The 20,316-nt window shown below is 38.0% G+C and overlaps 1 protein-coding gene across 2 annotated transcripts; it reads left to right on the plus strand.

Annotated features, from left to right (window-relative positions):
• The first annotated feature begins 242 nt into the window (after window positions 1-242).
• Window positions 243-17,251, plus strand: LOC117433484 (ABI gene family member 3). 2 transcript variants are annotated; one of them, XM_034055780.3, is made up of 11 exons: window positions 243-2,371; window positions 5,250-5,417; window positions 9,788-9,964; window positions 10,356-10,438; window positions 11,694-11,789; window positions 12,391-12,620; window positions 13,795-13,899; window positions 14,389-14,544; window positions 14,902-14,997; window positions 15,286-15,408; window positions 15,981-17,251. In XM_034055780.3, the coding sequence occupies exons 1-11, from the start codon at window positions 2,240-2,242 to the stop codon at window positions 16,142-16,144; spliced, it is 1,530 nt and encodes a 509-aa protein (XP_033911671.2). In that variant the 5' UTR covers window positions 243-2,239; the 3' UTR covers window positions 16,145-17,251. The 2 variants fall into 2 exon arrangements, with proteins under 2 accessions (XP_033911671.2, XP_033911672.2); XM_034055781.3 differs by lacking the exons at window positions 14,389-14,544; window positions 14,902-14,997 and having other exon boundaries at window positions 250-2,371; window positions 15,981-17,249.
• The last annotated feature ends 3,065 nt before the right edge of the window (window positions 17,252-20,316 follow it).

The raw sequence follows: 20,316 nt of genomic DNA on the forward strand, positions 1-20,316 counted from the left end.
CGATTTTCTGAACTCGTACCATAAGGTATAAAAATTGTATCTTAATTGTGTATTTTCAAAAAAAATGACTAATTACAGTTGTCAACGCACTGAGTTTCACTTCATTTGAGCTGCTCATACTGTTGACTTGTATATTTTATTATTATTATTATTATTATTATTATTATTATTTAATTTTTCTATGCCGTTAAAATACATAATGGTAAACAAAACATTTGCAAGCATTTTCTTACATATTAAATTACCCCAGTTGTAAACGTTTCTTTTTATATTTTCCTTAAAAAAACTAAACAAAACAAACAAAAAAAAACATACTGCTTGCTTGACACTTCCCGTTTAATCAAACCAATTCATCATGTTTGCGAATAGATACTACCTAATTGTTTGCTCTATTTAAAAGAATCAGAAATAACCTGTTAAATCATCGTTTATCCTCCGTACAATGCTCTGGATATCAGTAAAATAATTTGGTTTATTTTAACTACATTAGCAGTGAATATCTCTCACCAGCCAGCAGCAACGAATGAAAAGCTTTTGTTTTTGTTGAGCTCCGTCTTGCCCAGCACAACACACCCCAGCACAAGTTTACAGCAATTATACAAATGCAGCACATGGATTTATCATATTTTCAGAAAATAAACCCTAAAACTGGATTTTAGGAATGTTCTAACTGGAATAATGCTCAAGTTTGAACTACAACTGCTGTGTGAAATCTCTGTTATCCAAACTTATTGGGAACAATGTTACAAATCAATTAGCATGTTCAATCACATTTTTACATTTAAATTCGTTTTTTCATGATTTTTTTTTCTCAATGACATGAGAGCAGGAGATCACCAGAATGCTGAGGCTGTGTGGTCCAGTGGTTAAAGAAAAGGGTTTGTAACCAGGAGGTCCCCGATTCAGATCTCACCTCAGCCACTGACTCATTGTGTGACCCTGAGCAAGTCACTTAACCTCCTTGAGCTCCGTCTTTCGGGTGAGATGTAATTGTAAATGACTCTGCAGTTGATGCGTAGTTCACACACCCTAGTCTCTGTAAGTCGCCTTGGATAAAGGTGTCTGCTAAATAAATAAAATAAGTCAGGATAGTTTACTGTATTGGGGCAATCCCAGTGTTATGGATTTGGCATTTACACACAACATGTAACTGTATAACCATAGACTATCCCTTAATGAATTTAATTAACACGGTTGAGTAAAATTAAAACATTGCTTTTTAAAGCCCGTCCTGGACAGTGTTTTTGGAGCTACCCAATGATGATCCTGTTAAGCATGGATGGGAGAGGAAAGGACAAACATTACGGTATATTCCCAAAAGTCTATGATTTGTGGGACCTCCACCCAGAATAATGTAATTTTCTAAGAAGCACTTGGCTGCTCCCCACAATCATATTATAATGTATCGCATCATTATTATTTTTATTTTAATGGCACAGCCTAAAGTCCAGTATTATGGATGCGATGGTGTCTGAACTGCAAAAGATTCAAAAATCTTTAAATGGGCCAGGGTAACATAGTTTGTCATCTGAAACCTAAACAAATTGAATTCAGGACAGAATTATGAAAGTCAATTTAAGGTTCAACCTGTATTTACATGTCTTAAAAAAAATCCTATCCACTGCAGTGAGCATGTAGCATCTTTAGAAAGCATTGTGAATTAGGTCAAAGCATCATATTTTAGTTTTAAAGCATTATGTAATAGCTATGCCTAGGTCTTCAGAAATGTTTTCACAGATCTTTCCTAGCACAACAGCATTCTGAAGTGTCACATGCTTACAAGACTAGTAAGAACCTGAAACAAGAATGTGTACTAAAGAATGTGCATGGCAAGTTTCATCACTACTGATGAACGATACTGAAGTTAGAGAGGGACAATTAGCCTTCTGACTTATTTATATGAGTTTTATAACACACAGTACTACCCATTTCTATTGCACATTGGAGTTTTAAAACTTTGATGTCAAATTTGTGTGTGTGTGTGAGTGTGGGCGATGTGAAACCTCAGATCTCAAATTAAGAATGAGACTGTTCCTTTAAAAATAACTTGCCTCTTGAGGCGGAGACTAAAGACCCAGTTTAAAAAGAGGTTTGTTTTTTTCACACTGAATACCAAGCTGTAGCTGCTTCTCTTTTATTCAGTTTGAGGCCCAGCGGGTTGAGCTGTGCTGCTTCTGTTTTCTTGTTGGTTTGTTTTTTTTCCGATGTTCACACATTGCAGAGCACAGGCCAGGACAACATGAATGACCAGAACAACACTGAGGAGATGCAGAGGATATTTCAGGAGGCCCCTGCAGCCAGACAGTGTCTCCTGGACAACTACAGCAACCTGCACAAGGTAGCCGAGTACTGTGAGAGCAACTACTTGCAGGTAAGACCCAGCCATTACTGTAAATGCATATAACAGTTTACATTTCTTTACATTACTCGACTTGATTAGAGCAGACCTTGTTTACTGTCCCATTTGTTTATGCATACAGACCTTTACGTCCACTATGCCACTTATTCATATACACACTGTTTAACAGTAGGGGGTCATAGATTCTGTTGAATTTCCTGTGTTTGTGGACTATGACTAAATACTGAATATTAAATAAATACACTATTGTTTTACATGCTTACTTCTGATCACAGAAGTAAGCATGTAAAACAATACATCTGGATATATCTGGATGTTGTTAAATTGTTTAGACTCTAAACTATAACTCTGAACTTAGGAAGCAAGTTGAAATCAAAAACGTGGATCCCGTTTTTTTTTTTTTTTTTTTTTTTTCTCTTGCTGTCTCGACCAGATCAAGATTTCTAGAGGTAGCAGCTTCTCTTTTCCAATCGAACATACCATTATGACACACTTTACTTTGCAAGCATGTTGCACAGTGCTTCATGGAACAAGAATGTCAGTTATCACATTCCTCTTGCTTTTTAAAATCATATCTAGTGTAGTAATCTGTCACCTTGATTGAGGTTTGTTCCTCTTATGTGCTCAATGACTTTGGTTTTAAGAAGGCTATGTGCTCTGCTTGGACCTTCTATGGTGCTATTGTACTGGATATACAATATGTTCATCCTATTACATATCTATATAGATTCCCCAACCATCTAAAGTTTACAGTCCAGTATGTACAGTACATAAATGTGCAGACACATCTTATTATGCTTACTAAATGATTAATAGTTTTACTAGGATTATATATCTAAATTGTGCACAACCATATATACCATCAGAGTCTTAAAGTAAATGTGGACAGCCATGAATGACTGTACCATTTTTCATGTATAAGGAAACTCTGTGTACCGGTATGTGTTTTGCTTTGAACTATCTCATCACCAGACACGATAACAGTGTACGGAACCTGTGGTCGTCTCATTGTTCTTCCTCCTGTGCAGATTAGAAGTTCAGGCTGCACAATAGCGAGCGTTGGAAACTAGAGCGTCAAAAGTCCCAGCTCCCCTCCCCCAGACTGTAACTGTGTGAGAGACCTAGTTTTAAGAAGCTGTGGCTTTTTCTGACACTCGGAGAATAAAGACGGCCAGATGTCAAAGGATTTCCTGACTGTTTTTTTAACTTTCACATTTGCTTTTGTGGCTTAAACTATTGCAGTGCAGGCTGGCTTAAACTATTGCAGTGCAGGCAGCAAGAGTCACCTCACAGGTGCTACTCTATTCACGCAGCTGATTTCCCTGGATCTTGTTATGCAAAGCTTTCTTGTAGTTGGGAGTGGGCAAAAGGGCTGTGAATCACCAGAGAGTGAGAGCGTGAGTGGGGGTCTATTCAGAAATAAATACTGCTATTGTTTAAATATTAAAATAGTATAAAAAAAGGCATTTATGGGTAACACAATTCTAAGAGTGCAATAAGAAGGCTGGAAGTAGTCCTTCAAATTAGGTTGGGTGAGGGTTAGGGTTAGGGTTAGAATGGGCGATATTGATCAATGTTACTTTAAGCTGCATACAAGGGTCTCTTTTGATGTTGTTCAGTAATGTACAATACTGAGCCTCCCACTGATGACATCACAAACATGATAAAAATATCGAGTCAAATGATTAGATTTAGAAAGAGGAAGGAACAAAACTATATATAAAAAAACGCAAGATAAGGACAATATCAAAATAGCCATGATCATTCTCTGAGGCTAAGACTAAGCAACAAAAGAACATGTTCACACGCTGGTTTGACTAATCAAATGCAGTAGGAACAGTTTCAGAAATACCATAAATAACAATAATTCAGCAAAACAGACTATAAAAACAATTTTTCTAAAGCTCTTGCAAATTTAAAAGTACGTAGCCTCCAGCAACATATTTTCAAACAGGGAAGTCTGAGGCTATATAAGTACTGTAGCATAATATATCATAAATAACTTACAAAGTCAACTCTGCACATGCTCAGTCTCTCTGAAGTGATATAGATAGATAGATAGATAGATAGATAGATAGATAGATAGATAGATAGATAGATAGATGGATGAAAGGTTACCATAAAGCTAATCTGAGGTTATTGTAAGATAGTACCTTTGCAGAAGTCAGGAATAAATGTGATAGAGTGATTCATTGTGAAAGCAGAAGACAGCAAAAATCTTAGTTTACTGCGATGGAATTTCTTTTGCAAAGTGCACTTAAGTGCAGAATTGTAACTGCATTTTCTCATGAGCTTATGACAGATATGCTGGTTTCTTCAATTTCTAGTGAAACGAAACTGAGACATGCCTTATAAAGTAGCAGAGAAGGTATATTTACTGTTAATGTAAAGGACTCCATTATAAGAAAAATGTACCAAGCCGAAAGTTGGTAAGATGAATTCTTTCTTTGAAAACCTGTTTATGAACATTGCTTATGTTCTTATATCAAGGATCAATATTCAGAGTCATTGCACTGTTTTGATTAATTAAATATATCTTCTTATACAGAACCATAAAAACATAAGAATGTAAGAAAATTGACTAACGAGAGGCCATATGGCCCATCCGTGCTAGTCCCATTCCTAGTAGCTAATTGATCAAGGTAGATCTTAAAGGATGCCAATAATTCAGCACCAACAACATAGCTTGTCAGCCCATTCAAATCCTCACCACTCTCTGTCTCCTACTCTCTGCATTGTCTAGGTTTAACTTCATCACCTTCTTTAAAGAATCATTAAACTGTTGGCTTTAACTAGATTCTGAAAACATGTCTCTAAAAACACTCTGTGAATAGTGTGAAGGAAACATCATAGTACATACAGGAGGTAGTGACTGTGTATCTGCCCTCAGGGGGAAGACCAGGCAAAGGCCCTGGAGGAGACGAAAGCCTTCACTGCCCAATCCCTGGCCAGCGTGGCGTACCAGATCAGCACCCTCGCCACCAGCGTGCTCAAACTGCTGGACGTACAGACTGACGAGCTGAGCAGGATGGAGTCTTCTGTGAACCTCGTCACGCAGGTCAGTGAGATTCTGTGTGTGCCTCCCATGTACACAAACACAGGCAAAATACAACCCGACATGAAACCAGAATAAAATGGGTCCGCCCGCTGAACAATTTAGCTTTATACAGCAGACCCCCTTCTCTCTAGGCCTCTTTCTTAGTGATTTAAAAACACCATAACTTAACTGATGTATTGTGTAGCATACATTATTTGACACATCTGGATGCAATTTAAGTTAGCGATAAAACGGACATTGACAGAAGCTAATAAAATGATGTTTACAGTATTCTGCTCCATTTTGTAACAGATAATTTCTAACCCTGAAATACAGTACAGTATTGTACACAATAAAACAGATTCTACAGGCACCTGGATTCTCAGTGAGTATTTTCCTAGTTATTTGTTAGCCATTCATTTGAGCTCATTTTGCTCTGCCCATTCAACTGCTAACTTAAATGGATGCTGTGCATTAAACAATACAAAAGTACCGTTTGTCCTTGATGGCTAAAATTAACGTTCAAGTTTCTTATACATTGTAAAAAAGAAAAACAATTCATAACATCCATGCACAGATCCAGTTCACTGTGAAAGAAGCTATCTTTCAACCCTGTCTCACTGGCAGTGCTAAAACCAGCTCCGAGGATTATTAATCCCCCTCCCCCTCCCCCTCCCCCTCCCCCTGTGCTCTCTGTGCCGGTGATCAGTGTATTAGTCTCACTGGGATGGCATCCAGGATCTATTGTTAGGTCCCTGCCTGGTGCTGAGAGAGTGAATAGCTTTTGGGGTCAATGCAATGCGTTTACAGGCTTCCCAGACGTCAGACCAAGACTCTTTACTAGCTGCTATCCCAGCCTGCTCCGTGCCTGGCATTCCAAACCAGCACCCCAGCTCTAGGTTTCCGGGGTGACCCTTAAACCTGCAGTCCCTGGCATCGCTGGGTCTTATGAAGATTCTGTCGGACAAGGGGCATGAGACGTGTATCAACCACATGAAAAGGGGTTGTAGTTGTACAGAGTTTGAATGAGTTTGAAAGAGTTAAACATTCAACATTTTGGCTGAGCGTTTCACATTGTCAAAAATGTTCAGGGCAAATATAGGTGTTGGCCTAATGATGATATAATTGTATGTGTACAGCATAAGCTAGTTTAATTGTTATGCAATACATCTTCTCAGTCTTTACCACATACAATTACATGCTGCAAACATCAGTCTTATACACAAATTAAAATTGATAAAAAGGTGGTTTGCTATGGTGGCTTTGCTGATCGGTAACAAATATTCCCAATATGTTAAAATTGAAACATTGAAATGCGTTTAATGCAAACGTTTTAAAAATCTTTTTATATTAATCCTGCTGATTTAATATCCATCAATGCATTGACACCCATCTTAATTCACAAATTAAAATACATGACTGAGATCAGCAGTTATTTTGTTATTATTTTTCTGATGTTCGCTGTTTCTCAAACTTTTTCTTGAAGGGGGTATATCTGTGTAACAAGTTGTTACTTGAATTGTATTAAAAGAAGTGAAAAACAGGAAATGTAAGAGTTATGGTAGACTTTCCTCACCCGGCTCACAAATGATTCACTACAGTTACCTGTGGTACAAAAAAAATATATGAGTCACCCTGTAGTCTGACAACTCTTTGAGTTTAAAACCCCATGCATTTTCAAATAATGTGTTGCTCAAACTTTATCGAAAGAAAAAAAAGCAGCTCTTTCTCACTTGGTTAGCATATAAGCTTTATTAAACAACACCTATGAAACCTCAAGCACTGCACTATTTAAGTATGTATTTTCTAAGTAGAATGGGTTACAAACTGTTGTTAGTCTTCACACTGTAGAGCTGTGAACCGCTTTTTGAAACCCTTGAACTTGTCAAAATGGGTGACATAAATAGTGCTGTCTTTCTTTGAAACAAATTTTTACACAGAATTTATATCTATATATTCTTGAATAAGTTTACTGCACTGCGTTTACTTTTCTTTTTAAACAGCTGAAGAAGGGCTTTTGCCCAAAACATCCTGAAAATAAAAGATTTTTTTCATCTTTTAAACTTTTTGTGTACATCTTTGAAAAAACTTTTTCTTTCATATGCCTTCAGTTTTGTACACTGCAGTTTTATATATATGTATTTTTTATATGTATATATATACCGAGCATCAAAAGAAACTTTTATAACACATTTATTTTCGGAAATAAAATATGGTATATAAATGATGGACATTGACAAAATGTTTTTGGTTTCTTTTTAATCACTTGATCAATCATCCTTGACCATGACACGCTTGAGTGACTATGACTGAAGCATATGCACTTAATCTCCTAATTAGTGAGGCAGTTGATTGGACACTGGATATGGAGTGATTTCAGCTGTTGAATTGCATGCTTGAATAAAAGCAATAAATAAAATCACAGACAAAAAACAATATGCCACGTCTGTCTGAGAGCAGCGCCTTCGTGCAATCGGCATGTTGGAGGCTGGACTAGAGCAGCGTACTGTGGCTCGCCGTCTTGGGTGCTCACAGCCAGCAATTTCTACCTTGGCGAGAGTCACAACACCTGCCCAAGATCGACAGATCATTTTCAGTGATATATATATATATATATATATATATATATATATATATATATATATATATATATATATCAAAAACTGCTATATTTTCCAATCAAATTATATCTTAAAAAATGAACTCCTTCACTTCCCCCTGAACAATGTTACACAAGTGGTTTAAGTTCTGTGGTTAATTTGCTAAATACAGGTAGAACAGCTGTGCTCTATCCCTTCAAACAGTAATACATGTATTACATTTTAATATGGTGATGCCCTCTAGTGGTCGATCCTCAAAACTACACCATCCAACACCATGCCTAACATGGGAGAATAGACCTTTTCATACGGAGAATATATTCTCCATTCGCTACTCTCCCACTATATATACAGTATATATACAGTATATATATATATATATATATATATATATATATATATATATATATATATATATATATATATATATATTCTACGCTGCAATATATAACAATTTACAATAATACATTTGGTATACTGCCCACAACAGTACATTTTATGACCCTTCTACAAGTTAGCAGCAGTATAATATGCTAAAAGCAAAACAAAGCAAAGCATACTACATTGAGGAAGTATATAAGTAATGCAAGTAAAACACGGAAACTGCCCAGTACTGTGATGGGAAAAAGCATGGCATTCATAACTATAAAAATATAAGGTAATATAAGAAAGTCAGAGACAAATGTTTCGGCTGGTGCCTTCATCAGTGTCGTTAAAAGAAAGGCAGACTGCAGAATGGCTGCGACCATGGTGAAGTTTACAAGGGCAGTGGCAGGATCGTGAAGGGAATATAGCTGGGTCTTTATCTCAGACTGGTGCTCATATAGGGAACAACATTCAGAGAGATCTGCCAATGAAGGGGTCAGAGCGATCCAGCAAGAGTAAACATTATAGCAGCAGTCTATCCCTACTGGACGCAATGCAAATTGCATGACGTTTTAAACTGTGTTGAACCCTAGCAAGTATATTGGTAACACTTTATTACAGATACGATATCAACAAGTGTAATATTTATCATTAAATTATTATTACATTCAAATCAAGTAAACAATATTTCATACGTAAACCTAATACTAACCTCAATTAATCCCTATTATAGTTTAACTTCATAGGAATGCAATAGAAAATGTGTTAATTCATTCATATATATAGAATAATAGATGGGCTGCAGTGAATTACATGGTTATAATTGCATCAAGGGGTTCTGGTGAGTCCATAAACCACAAGAGCAAAGCTCCAGTGGTTTGTGATTAACCCAGAGAGGCATTATTATTATTATTATTATTATTATTATTATTATTTATTTCTTAGCAGACACCTTTATCCAGGGTGACTTACAGTTGTTACACGATATCACATACATTTTTACATACAATTACCCATTTATACAGTTGGGTTTTTACTGGAGCAATCTAGGTAAAGTACCTTGCTCAAGGGTACAGCAGCAGTGTCCCCCACCTGGGATTGAACCCATGATCCTCAAGTCAAGAGTCCAGAGCCCTAACCACTACTCCATACATAACCTAAAGTAATTCACTTCAGCCCCATTTGTTATTTGAGAGAAGTAATACATAGGCGATGTGTCGTCAACTTTTTGATGTAACTTAATGTTTTGAGGTGCAATTAGTAGTGCTTATCCATATATTATATATGAATAGATTACTTTAAAGTGTGACCAAAATATTTCTATGGTAATTTGTCTGACACTATGAAATGCTGACAGTTTCGTAAAATGTGATATGATTCCAAAGTGTTTCCTCAAGATTCCTCAATCTTTCTTGTGTTCTGCAGATAGTGGATATGCACCGGGAAAAGGTGGCCCGGCGGGAAATTGGTGCCTTCACCACCGCCAAGAAAGTCCCTCGGAACCAGAAAATCATTCCGCCCACTAGCCAGGAGCCAAGAGGCAGGTACATCCGGAATCCCATTACCTACTCGTCGCTGGACACCATCGGGCATGGCGTGAAGGTGAGAGGTTAATGTGTTTAAAATCACATCGCCGATCACAAGAAGACAGAGAGAAGCGTGCTAAAGCGTGGCAGAAGCACGCCAATACGTGACAAATGTACTTCCTGATTACCTAATTACAAAAAAAATCTATGTAACCTTTCATAAAAGATCGCATGAATTTCCTTTGTGTTACTTAACATCAGGGGCTGATTTTCAAAAGCCTTAGGAAATTACAATTGTTTTTCAAAGGTGAAAAAAAGCTGCTAAAGGTATACCACTATAAATAAACTATAAGTTTAATTAAATACAGTGTAAGTAAGATAGGTGGTTTATTTCTCATTTTAGAACTTGAAAGGATGTTTGTTTTTTAAATAGTTTAAGTAGTGGACCTTTATTTACTCCTCAACAGGGCACGGGTAAGCAGCTGGGCAGAACTGGCACCATGAACAAGAAGCAATCAATTAACAACAGAGAGGCCCAGGGAACACTGGGGTACGTTCACAGCCAGGAGACCCCGAACCAAACCCTGAAAAGACTGCAGAGAAATGAGAACCGTGGGGCCTTAAACCGGAGATACACATGCAGTTGTTATTGTCAGGAAAACTTCATTTTAAGCAATTTGAAGATGGCACCTGTTTGCAGTAGTTTGCAGCTGCTATAGTACTTGGAATAATTTTGAGATATCAACAGAGAAGAAATTCAGTGTGGATCAGAGATTGGCTCTGCCGCAGAAACAGGCAAAATATTGAGTTTGGAGGTTCTTCAGTTTGTCTTTTACCTATGCTGGTGATTTCCCGAAAATATTTGCTTATTCCTTATATTCGTCTTCTTTTTTATTGCAGTCTTTATATTCCGCACATCTAACATCCCATAAACATTTTCTTCCATGAAAAAAATGGATCAATTGCACAGTTTCGTCATGCGTTCACTTGTCTGTAGCCGTACTTCCTATTTAACAAAATGGAGAGTGAAATCAGGTGATTCGAAAATGCAATATCATTGGCTGACCACACATAGGCACGTAGAAAAATTGTCAACTGAATTGCTGAAAATAAGCCTGAGATTTATTCTAGCAACTTGATTGTCAACCTAAAATTTGTTGATAACTGAAGCTGTCAATTAGTGACACACGGTCAATTTTTATTGTCAATTTGAGTTGCCAAGAAATAATTGCTTGTGTATCTCCGGCCTTGTTTCAGGAGAGTAAAAAATCGGACAGATTTACTTCATGAGGGAGAGGGGAGTGTAGGTTTCCAACGAAAACATTAGCATTGGGAATTATTACCAGTCATCTAGACTACACTTAGCAAAAGCGTTGCTTTAGATTCTTACAAGTTTAACCTGACCTACATGTTACAGAATATAATGTCTTTATACAGTACCATAGAGAATGATCCAACACGCAGTTTAATTGCCTATGGTTTTCCATTATAAAGTTTTAAATAGTAAAACATGTACAATAACAATTGATAATAATTCTGGTGCTTCTATTTGCATATATATTGTATGGCCATTCTAATATATTAGCAGACCTATGGTACTGTAATTCAACTGTATACCAGGTGTCACTGTTCACCAACAAAATCAGACAGATTAGTTAACAGAAGACCCTTGTGGAAGTTTAAATAAAATACCAGCAGGGATTCATATTCACTATACACAGGCTAGTTTGCCTGAGAAATGATATCAATGCTACATAGACAGACATTGTTAGTCACTTTCTTATTGAATTCATGTCTTCCTGTAGGAGGAGTTCTCGAGCCCCTGAACCTGTTCTGTGTCCTGTCGTCCCATCACTGTCCCGCGGACCGTCCATGTCCTCCCTCAATGACCGTTCCACTGGGTAAGGAATCATCTCAGTGGTCCTGTTATACACACTGTATTGGGACGAGTGAACACATGTAGAACTGGTGTGGTGTTATTTTGTGGTACATGGTACACCGTGTACTGTGCTTGCCCGGGCATACGCAAATGATTTTAGCTCAGAGAACAAGGAAACGACCATCTGAAAGGAGTACAATGTACTGTGTTTGGCCCTTCAAGTTCTTTTTAATATTTTTTTTTTTTCACAATTCAGCAAATGTATGTGACTTTAACTGATGAGCAACACATTGGGTTATCTAAAATTGTAATAAATGACAGCATAACATTTTCTGGCGTAAAATGACTGACTGGTGCCACAGTGGGGTAAAATGGGCAACAGTTGCCTATACAGCCCAATACGTGTTGGAGGGCTTGGCAACAATTTCATTTGAATTTCATATGATTTTCATGGAGTCAAATCGTACGTCAAAACAATTTTGTTGTTATTGTGTAATACATGTTTAGTCCTGGTCACAGCTTCATTTTGAATTCAACGCCACAGGAACAATAGGCAATCCATCAGAAATTCAAAGGAATATGTGACCATTGGCAGTAGGAAAATCATTTCTTTCATTCTTCAGTTCCAGTTTTGGGATCGCTGTGCCCCCGCCTTCAGTGCCTGCCTTCATTGTACCAGACATCCCGCCACCTGTCCTGGAGGAGTGCCCGCTGCCCCCTCCCCTGGATATGCCCCTTCCTCCCCCAGCCCCACCCCTGAATATCCCCCCACCACCTCCGCTAGCCCCCACTATCCCATCAGTCCTTGCTCCAGCTCCAGCACCTCCTCCTCCGGCACCGCCACTCTTAACAGGTACATTTTAAAACTCTATTGTCTCTTTCATTGAATATATCTATTGAGACAGCTTTGCTTTTCCATGTCTATATACACTGGACCAGTTCAGTTCTAGTACTGCCACACTTTACAGAACTGTTGTGCTGTTGAATAACCTTTACTATGCACTGCCACTCAATAATTTAAAACCTCCTTTCTGCAGTAAAGCTTTTTTTCTTGCTGGTTTTACAGTGTTGTAAATGTTTCGTTCCTCTTACAAAATATGCCTACGCACTGCTTAATGAAAAATCATAACTTTTTTTTACAGTTTGGAAAAAGAAATACCAAAATCAAACTTTGATAGATTGATGCTCTTGGTTATTTTAATGGCCCTCATTTCAGGAAAAGCACATTAAAAATTTCTAATTTCTGCCAAAATGACATTCGTCACACAGTTTTGCATAATTAATGTCAGATTTCTTCTTGTTAACATTTTCATAGTGCAGTTTAGGGATGTCCCGCTTGGCTCAAAGGAGCAATTTGCCTTGTAAGTGTATGTATCTTGCATTCATTAAACAAACCAACTAAAGCTGCTTTTGAAGTTTGAAAACTGGCTCAGATAAAAGCAGATTGTTAAAAAAGCAGGGTTAACTAAGCTGCATACTGAGTTTAGTTACGTTTTTTTAAGGTTCCACAAATTTAATTTAAATATGTACAGTAAATTAACTATATTGTGGTCAATTAATCTACATGTGGTTAAAAAGAAAATACTGCCATTTCATCTACAATACTGGTTAGAAAAAGCAAGCTGAAGATCTTTGGCTAGCATCAGTTAACACATCTCTTCAAATCCCCAGTGTGGAAACACAGTATAAACAACTAACCTTCGCATTAGATACTTAGATAATAATGTTACGTTATGTGTTTTACCTTATACAAGTTTGCCATAGCGAAAGTGTATAAAAGTGTAAAAAAGCACAGTGAAAGCATGGCCGAGAGAGATATAGGAAAGCATATTAAAAAAAATAAATAAACATGACAAACCATAAAGGTGCAAAATTACCATGCAAAGCTTGAAATCAGAACAGATAGAAGCAGATCATGGTAATGGCAGCAACTGTTATAAAATGTCTTACATCATTCATTTGCTAATGATTTCCCTGTACAGACAGACAATTGTGAAACTGAAGTTGGCTTTTTTATATAATTTCAGGAGAGCATAGTTTCCCTCCACCTATGATGTCAGACCTTCTCCCACCTCCAATGGCTGACGGCCTACCAGCACCACCCCCTCTCCCGTCCAATGGGCTCAGTTCAGGTAGAAATGACCTCTTTGCGGTGACATATAAACACCATGTGATGTGTCACGTGATCGACTGTGCTGTATACATCACCTAGAAAAGTAGGCCGTTGGTAGTAAAAAGGGTTGAAGCCAATCAGAAAGGACCATGATAGCAGGTTCCCAATTAGAAAAACTAGCAGTGAGAGTAGATGACCAAACTAAGATGCGTTTCCTAAAGGAACTTCACATTTTACTAGAGGTAGCTGCTAGGGTTACAATGTGACACCACGTACACTAGGACAGTTTGGTACAGGCTTTTCAACTCACATTGCAATGCATTCTGGTACTTTTGACATGTCTCAGGTATCTGTTACAGCAGGACTACACTTACCAGAATGCATTGGGGTCATGTGGTAACCCTGTGTAAGGCAGTGAAGATAGTGGAGTGGCTTTTCTGTATGTTTTTTTTTTAATGTGTTTGCCTGTGTCTCTCTGTGCCTCTCCTCTCAACCCTGCTGCTCCCAGCCTCCTCTCCTCAATGCTTTCAGCTCCACTCTAAAAGGCTGAGAGGGCATCGCTACTCTACCATCTCCCGCCAAGCCCGTTTGGGGCGCCTGGGTCTCTCCCTGCGCTCACTGCACCTCCAGGGGCACACCCTTTCCCTCATCTCCCCGCACGCATGTAAGGCTTCTTTCTCCTGGTTTCTGCTTCTTTGTCTACTTCTGTACAGTATGTCTAAGGTTGCCATATACCAGTTATATAGAGCAACAAAAAACTGGGCACTAGTAATACATTGCAATACCGTGGAACCATATCTAATGTGAATGAAGTGGTAATCATGTGGTGCACAGGGTAGAGCTTATCACTGCTGACTAAATATATATTTCAGTATTTGAGGACTGTAGTGGATTAATAAGTTAGAACACTGTAAATATGAAAACGTTTACATTTACTATGGAATCAGTACTGATTCTTATTTATGTGCTTTTACAACTCCCCCACCCCCCACCCATACACACCATTTATTCTCCCCCAAAGTGATCATTCCACCCCCACCTCCCTACCCTCCCCCTCTAGCCCCGCTCCCCCCACAGATAAACCTCACTGGGTTCGCCACCCACTTTCAACAAATTGGTAAGTACCCGGAGAAGTGTAGCTCCTAGCAAAAACACTTAGTCATCTCCTGTGTGAAAGCAACTGTGAAATTGCTTTGTATCACTGAGCACCGAGCATAGTTAGATTGCATTGACACAAATTAACTGTGGAAGCGATTGACCCTCCTAGGACCAGCACTTCTGCTACGCCTGAATGAATGGATCACTATTAGGCTGATTTCGAAGAGGGGTGCAGTCTGCAGTCGTCGGAGGGATGGCTATGTGGTTGTGTAGAATGTTCAGCACTGTATTCTCATTCCCATTTCAGAGGTAGATTTCCAAGCCCCTCCCCCACCCCCGGAGATGTACTCCGAGTTTGATGACTGCAGTCCGCCCCCCCCTCCCCCAGTGGACTATGATGTTGGCGCTCCTCCCAATTACATGGAAAAGGGTACACCCTCTTTTTTGTTATTAGGTCTTTTATGTTAGCATGAAAAGCCACTGTCACAGGCACTGCCTCTGGATGACATTTAAAAGATGGTAAGTGCCCCCTAGTGGTTATACACTGCATTGTCATTTAAGATCATGTGGTGGGACTGCAGCAGCAATAGAATTAATGGCTCTGTGCAAAGGAGCAGTGGTAGAGCAATTGCTGCTACAGTGGGACGAGGCTGTCATTGATTGAACTGTACCACAATAGTAACATAAACTGTGCACTGGTAATGTATCCAAATCTGCTGTATTGCCATTGCTACACATGCTGTAGTATGAGATTCTGCTAAGGCTTTTCCAGAGTAATGCATTGGTATTGTAAAGGTAAATTGTTCATTGTTTTAAATGGCTTTTATGACAAGAACTTTATTTAGAAATAATAACATGAATCAGGTCAGTCGGCTAAGCAAATTATACCCTCCTCTCTATAGTGTACTGTTTCGTTGCCAGCAGCCACTCTGCTCAGGAACTGATGCTTCTTCTGATTTGATCATTATGATATCATGTCTTGTTTTGTCGTGTGCATTGTAGTGGTTGCGCTGTATGCCTACAACACAGACAAGGCTGACGAGCTCTCGTTTGAAGCGGGTGAAGTTATTTATGTCATCAGGAAGAACGCCGATGGGTGGTACGAAGGAGTCCTGAACGGCGTGGAAGGATTCTTTCCTGAAAACTATGTGGTGCAGGCCAGTTAACAGCGCAGCTTGGAGACCCACAGCCGGGCAAGGGAACTGACCTGCTAGAGAATGGAAACAAACTGAGCAGTCAACAAATCCTGCTGCTCGATTAAGCGCATAAGTCTAGACTGTGAAAGAATGTAGTCATTAGACACCAACCGCTGGTTTCACAGACCAGGATTATTCTTGGGTTACTTTACCTAAGATAACACAGGGTACTCCATGATTAAGCAGGGTTTGTGAAACTAGCCGTAAGAATTCATATCACTGTGTAAAGGCATTGCTTAAAAAACTTTTCTTAAAAAAGAAAAAAACTTTGCAGAAGTACAGACTGGACTTTTTCAGTATATTTTATTTGTTATTATGAATTTATGCTATGAATCATGTTTTTTTTTTTAAAAAAGGTCATTAAGTTATGTAGGGAAGGAGTACAATCAGAGAAGAAAGGAGCCTTGCAAACTGTTATTAATGTTTGTGTTAATTACTAAATGACAATGAGTAATAAGGAATGGTGTTCAATGTGTAGCAAATTATGTCCAGTTACTATTTGCTTTTGAGCCGATAACATTATTTTATTTCCTATCTTGTTACATTCTGCCAAGGGGTAACTATTTATTAGTTGCTTATTAACTATTCAACATGTAATGCATTTCCTCTGTGCAGTATTATTTTTATTATCACATGATTTACTTTGTGACTAACATATAAGTCAAAGGATAGTCAAGGAACTTTGAGACCGTTTGACTGGATTCATTCTTTCATTTTGATGTAAAATGTTTAAACTTTTATTGTTGAGAAGCAGAGCCGATAACCCATGCTTATAAAGAATCCATAATTGTTATTAATACCATTTAATATGTTATATGTATTTTAAATTGTTTGCACTTTTGAATGGGACGTTAGCATTAATGGATTAATACATAGCACTTAGCACCCCCTGGTGGCTGTATATTAAAGACATTCAGAGTTTATTTAAAGGGAATGTGAGATCAAAATGTTCTGCTTTTTAAATATATATCATTCATTTTGTAACCCATTACATGCAACAGGCAACTACAGAAAAAAAAGTAATTGGCTCATACATTACAAATAATAAAAATTCTACTGTAGTGCATTTGTTTTTGATTTCCTTATTTATTTCAGTTGAAAAGTAATTTAGCATCACTCGGCTAAACCTATACCCCCGACAGAGCATTTAATAGCACTCAGCAATCACAAATCCATGGTTATCATAGGTAGATTAAATATAATTCAAACTAACGAACCCATGGAGTGAGGTGATGTCAATCCTGCTGCCACCTATGGCTATTGGGAAAGGTTGCAAGGCTTTTAAAATGAAAGTTCACACCTTAACAGAATGCAACTGGTACAAAAGCTAAAGGTCTGCCTCATGGTGGAAGCTTAGATAAAAGATTCGATTTTTTCACCCGTGGTGATAAATACAGTATGTTGCACAACATGTGATACAGCACCCTATGACAGTTCTACAAGCATGAAAATGCACTTTTCAGGTCTTCAGGTTTTTACCATGCTTCTATTTTCTACATCTGAACATGTATTATAATGGAGATGAATTCCAATCTAGGCAATAAACACATGTTAGGATGAGGTCACTCTTTGAGTGTGGTCTTCAGGTATTTCTGTGAGCTGTCTAGATGAAATCTCCTCTAGTGACATCTCTGCTGCGATGTACCACGGTCCTTTTAAGCAAATGTATCAAAAAGAAAATTGTTTTTTTCTTACAAACCCCCTCTTGTTTTGCTGTTGGTGTTTCCCAGACTTCTGTTACAAAATGGAAGTCCCCAATCATTTCTGGTGTTGCAGATAGCAGAATCCTACCTGACACCACTTCCATGTGCATTGTCAGTCTTCGGCTCAGGGGGATCCTATTAGCTGTAACACAAAAAGTGAACAGGATAAATGAACTTGGCATTGTGAGAACTACTAACTCCAGATTACTGCACTCAACACCACCAATGGAAAATCCAGTTTGGCCTTTAATATATAAAAATACACTTTGTTTAATTGTTTTACTATAAAAGTATTTTGTACCACATTACACAAAAATATTATCTTTAATTATCTTGTATAGTTTTCCAGCAGCCAATAGACCATGGATATCAAACTGTATATAAATCATTATTTTTATTTCACAATTTGATTTGCAGTCTGAAGGTTTTGGCTTAAACGCCTTTAGGTTAATAAATTATCTTTGAGTAAATAAACAAATAATTCTATCAAACCAGACAAATGCCTTTCAGGCGATTGGCCAAATTATTATTTTAAATTGTGATGGTGATTGACAGTAACTCTAAACATTGTTTTATTAAACCACACATTACATGTTACGTTCAGTCTGATGGAAAATTAAGTCATTGTGATCATGAACTTGTTTTGATGATACTGGAACATAATGTATTGTGTGTAGAAAAGCTACATGTTAAATTAGAAGTGTGATCTTAAAGAGTATAGTGTCTCTTAAAAATGTTAACAGAATCAGAAAAAAAAGATATCGTGGCGATCTTCAGTTTGAAGGTGTCTCATAACCTCCTGCTGCTGCATCTCTAACACAAGCATGTCTAATCAAATACCATACTGGCAGGCAGTTTTTAAAGTCTAAAACGGAATACAATCTGGTTTCCGATCAAGTAACTATGGATTTATGTAGAAACCCTGGGAATTCTACTAACACAAAGCACGACTGTTGAGTAATGTAGCTTAAATCACAATACAGTGCTGGGTTAGGTACTGTATGTGGTGTCATTAATGGAATGTTACTGAACAATAATCTACTGCTGTTCACAGCCATTTCCTTATGTCTTGTGGGTGTTGGATTTTAACAGGATGTACTGTACCTTTAAGCTGCCCATCATTCACATAAAACCATTCTTTGACCTCAGCGTTAAACACCTGTCGTCCTATACTAGCACGTGGAGAGATAAGAGAGAGAGCAGTGCCAAAGAGCAGCCAAGAGAAAGTGGGGCAAACAGATAGAGAGAACCTGAGATAACTCTGCTTAAGTCCTACCTTAGAATTGCCTTCGACTTGTGTTCTTCATTGGGCAGGTGGTTCAGGTAAGCAATTTCTAGCTTTTCAATACTGTACTAGAAACTGTGTGAGTCTGTTTACCCATACAATCCCACTTGTTCAGCAGTAAGGTCTGTGCCAGAAGTGGAATACAATGACAGCTTTAAAATGGTTCACCAATTAATAGATGCTATATATGCTACAGCACTGTACTGTAATGGTGTTAGATGGGTCACTATCTGTACAATAGTTTTAGAGACTTGAGTGTGGTCGGAGGATAGAGTTATATTAAGCGAACTGTGGCACCACTACAGTCATGGAATTACCTCTAGAAAGCTGCTTTTTAAAATAAATTTATATAGAACACCATTATAATATTAAATGCATCTCAGGCCAAGATTAGATATGCAGTACATTATCATAAGCCTTGCTTGCTTGTTGGTGGTCAAAAGTCTTTCAAATCAACTACCGGTGTGTTATCTGTGGAAACATAGCTTAACAAATGTGGCAAGCAGAGTATAGTAAAATATACTGTATCGTCCATAACTTCAAATCTGTAAAATGTTGTCAAGCAGACAAAAGTACATTCATGAAGACTAGCAGACTTCCACATTTGTAAAGTAATACATAGCATACAAGGGATAGAAATACATTGAACCTGACATAATGTTTGAGGTACAAGGACCAGGGCAAAGTTTTCATGGCAGGTTTGCCAGGTAATTTATTCCCTCCACTTCCTTGTAAAGTGTTAAAGAAAAAGCACACCTACTGTATATGCTGTTTGGAGGCTTTTCTTGTGATATTCCAATTGAAATGAAGTTTAAAAGCATGGCCTTGCTTTCTCGTGATATTCCAATTGAAATGAAGTTTAAAAGCATGGCCTTGCTTTCTCGTGATATTCCAATTGAAATGAAGTTTAAAAGCATGGCCTTGCTTTCTCGTGGTATTCCAATTGAAATGATGTTTAAAAGCATGGCCTTGCTTTCTCATGATATTCCAATTGAAATGAAGTTTAAAAGCATGGCCTTGCTTTCTCGTGATATTCCAACTGAAATGAAGTTTAAAAGCATGGCCTTGCTTTCTCAAGGCGGGTGGCTCGCTGCTTGGTAAGGTCTCGATCCTGACGATGTCATTGTGTTTGAAGCAGGTGCTCCTGGGGTTTT

The sequence above is a fragment of the Acipenser ruthenus genome, chromosome 33 (genome assembly GCF_902713425.1).
Source record: "Acipenser ruthenus chromosome 33, fAciRut3.2 maternal haplotype, whole genome shotgun sequence".
Classification (NCBI taxonomy): domain Eukaryota; kingdom Metazoa; phylum Chordata; class Actinopteri; order Acipenseriformes; family Acipenseridae; genus Acipenser; species Acipenser ruthenus.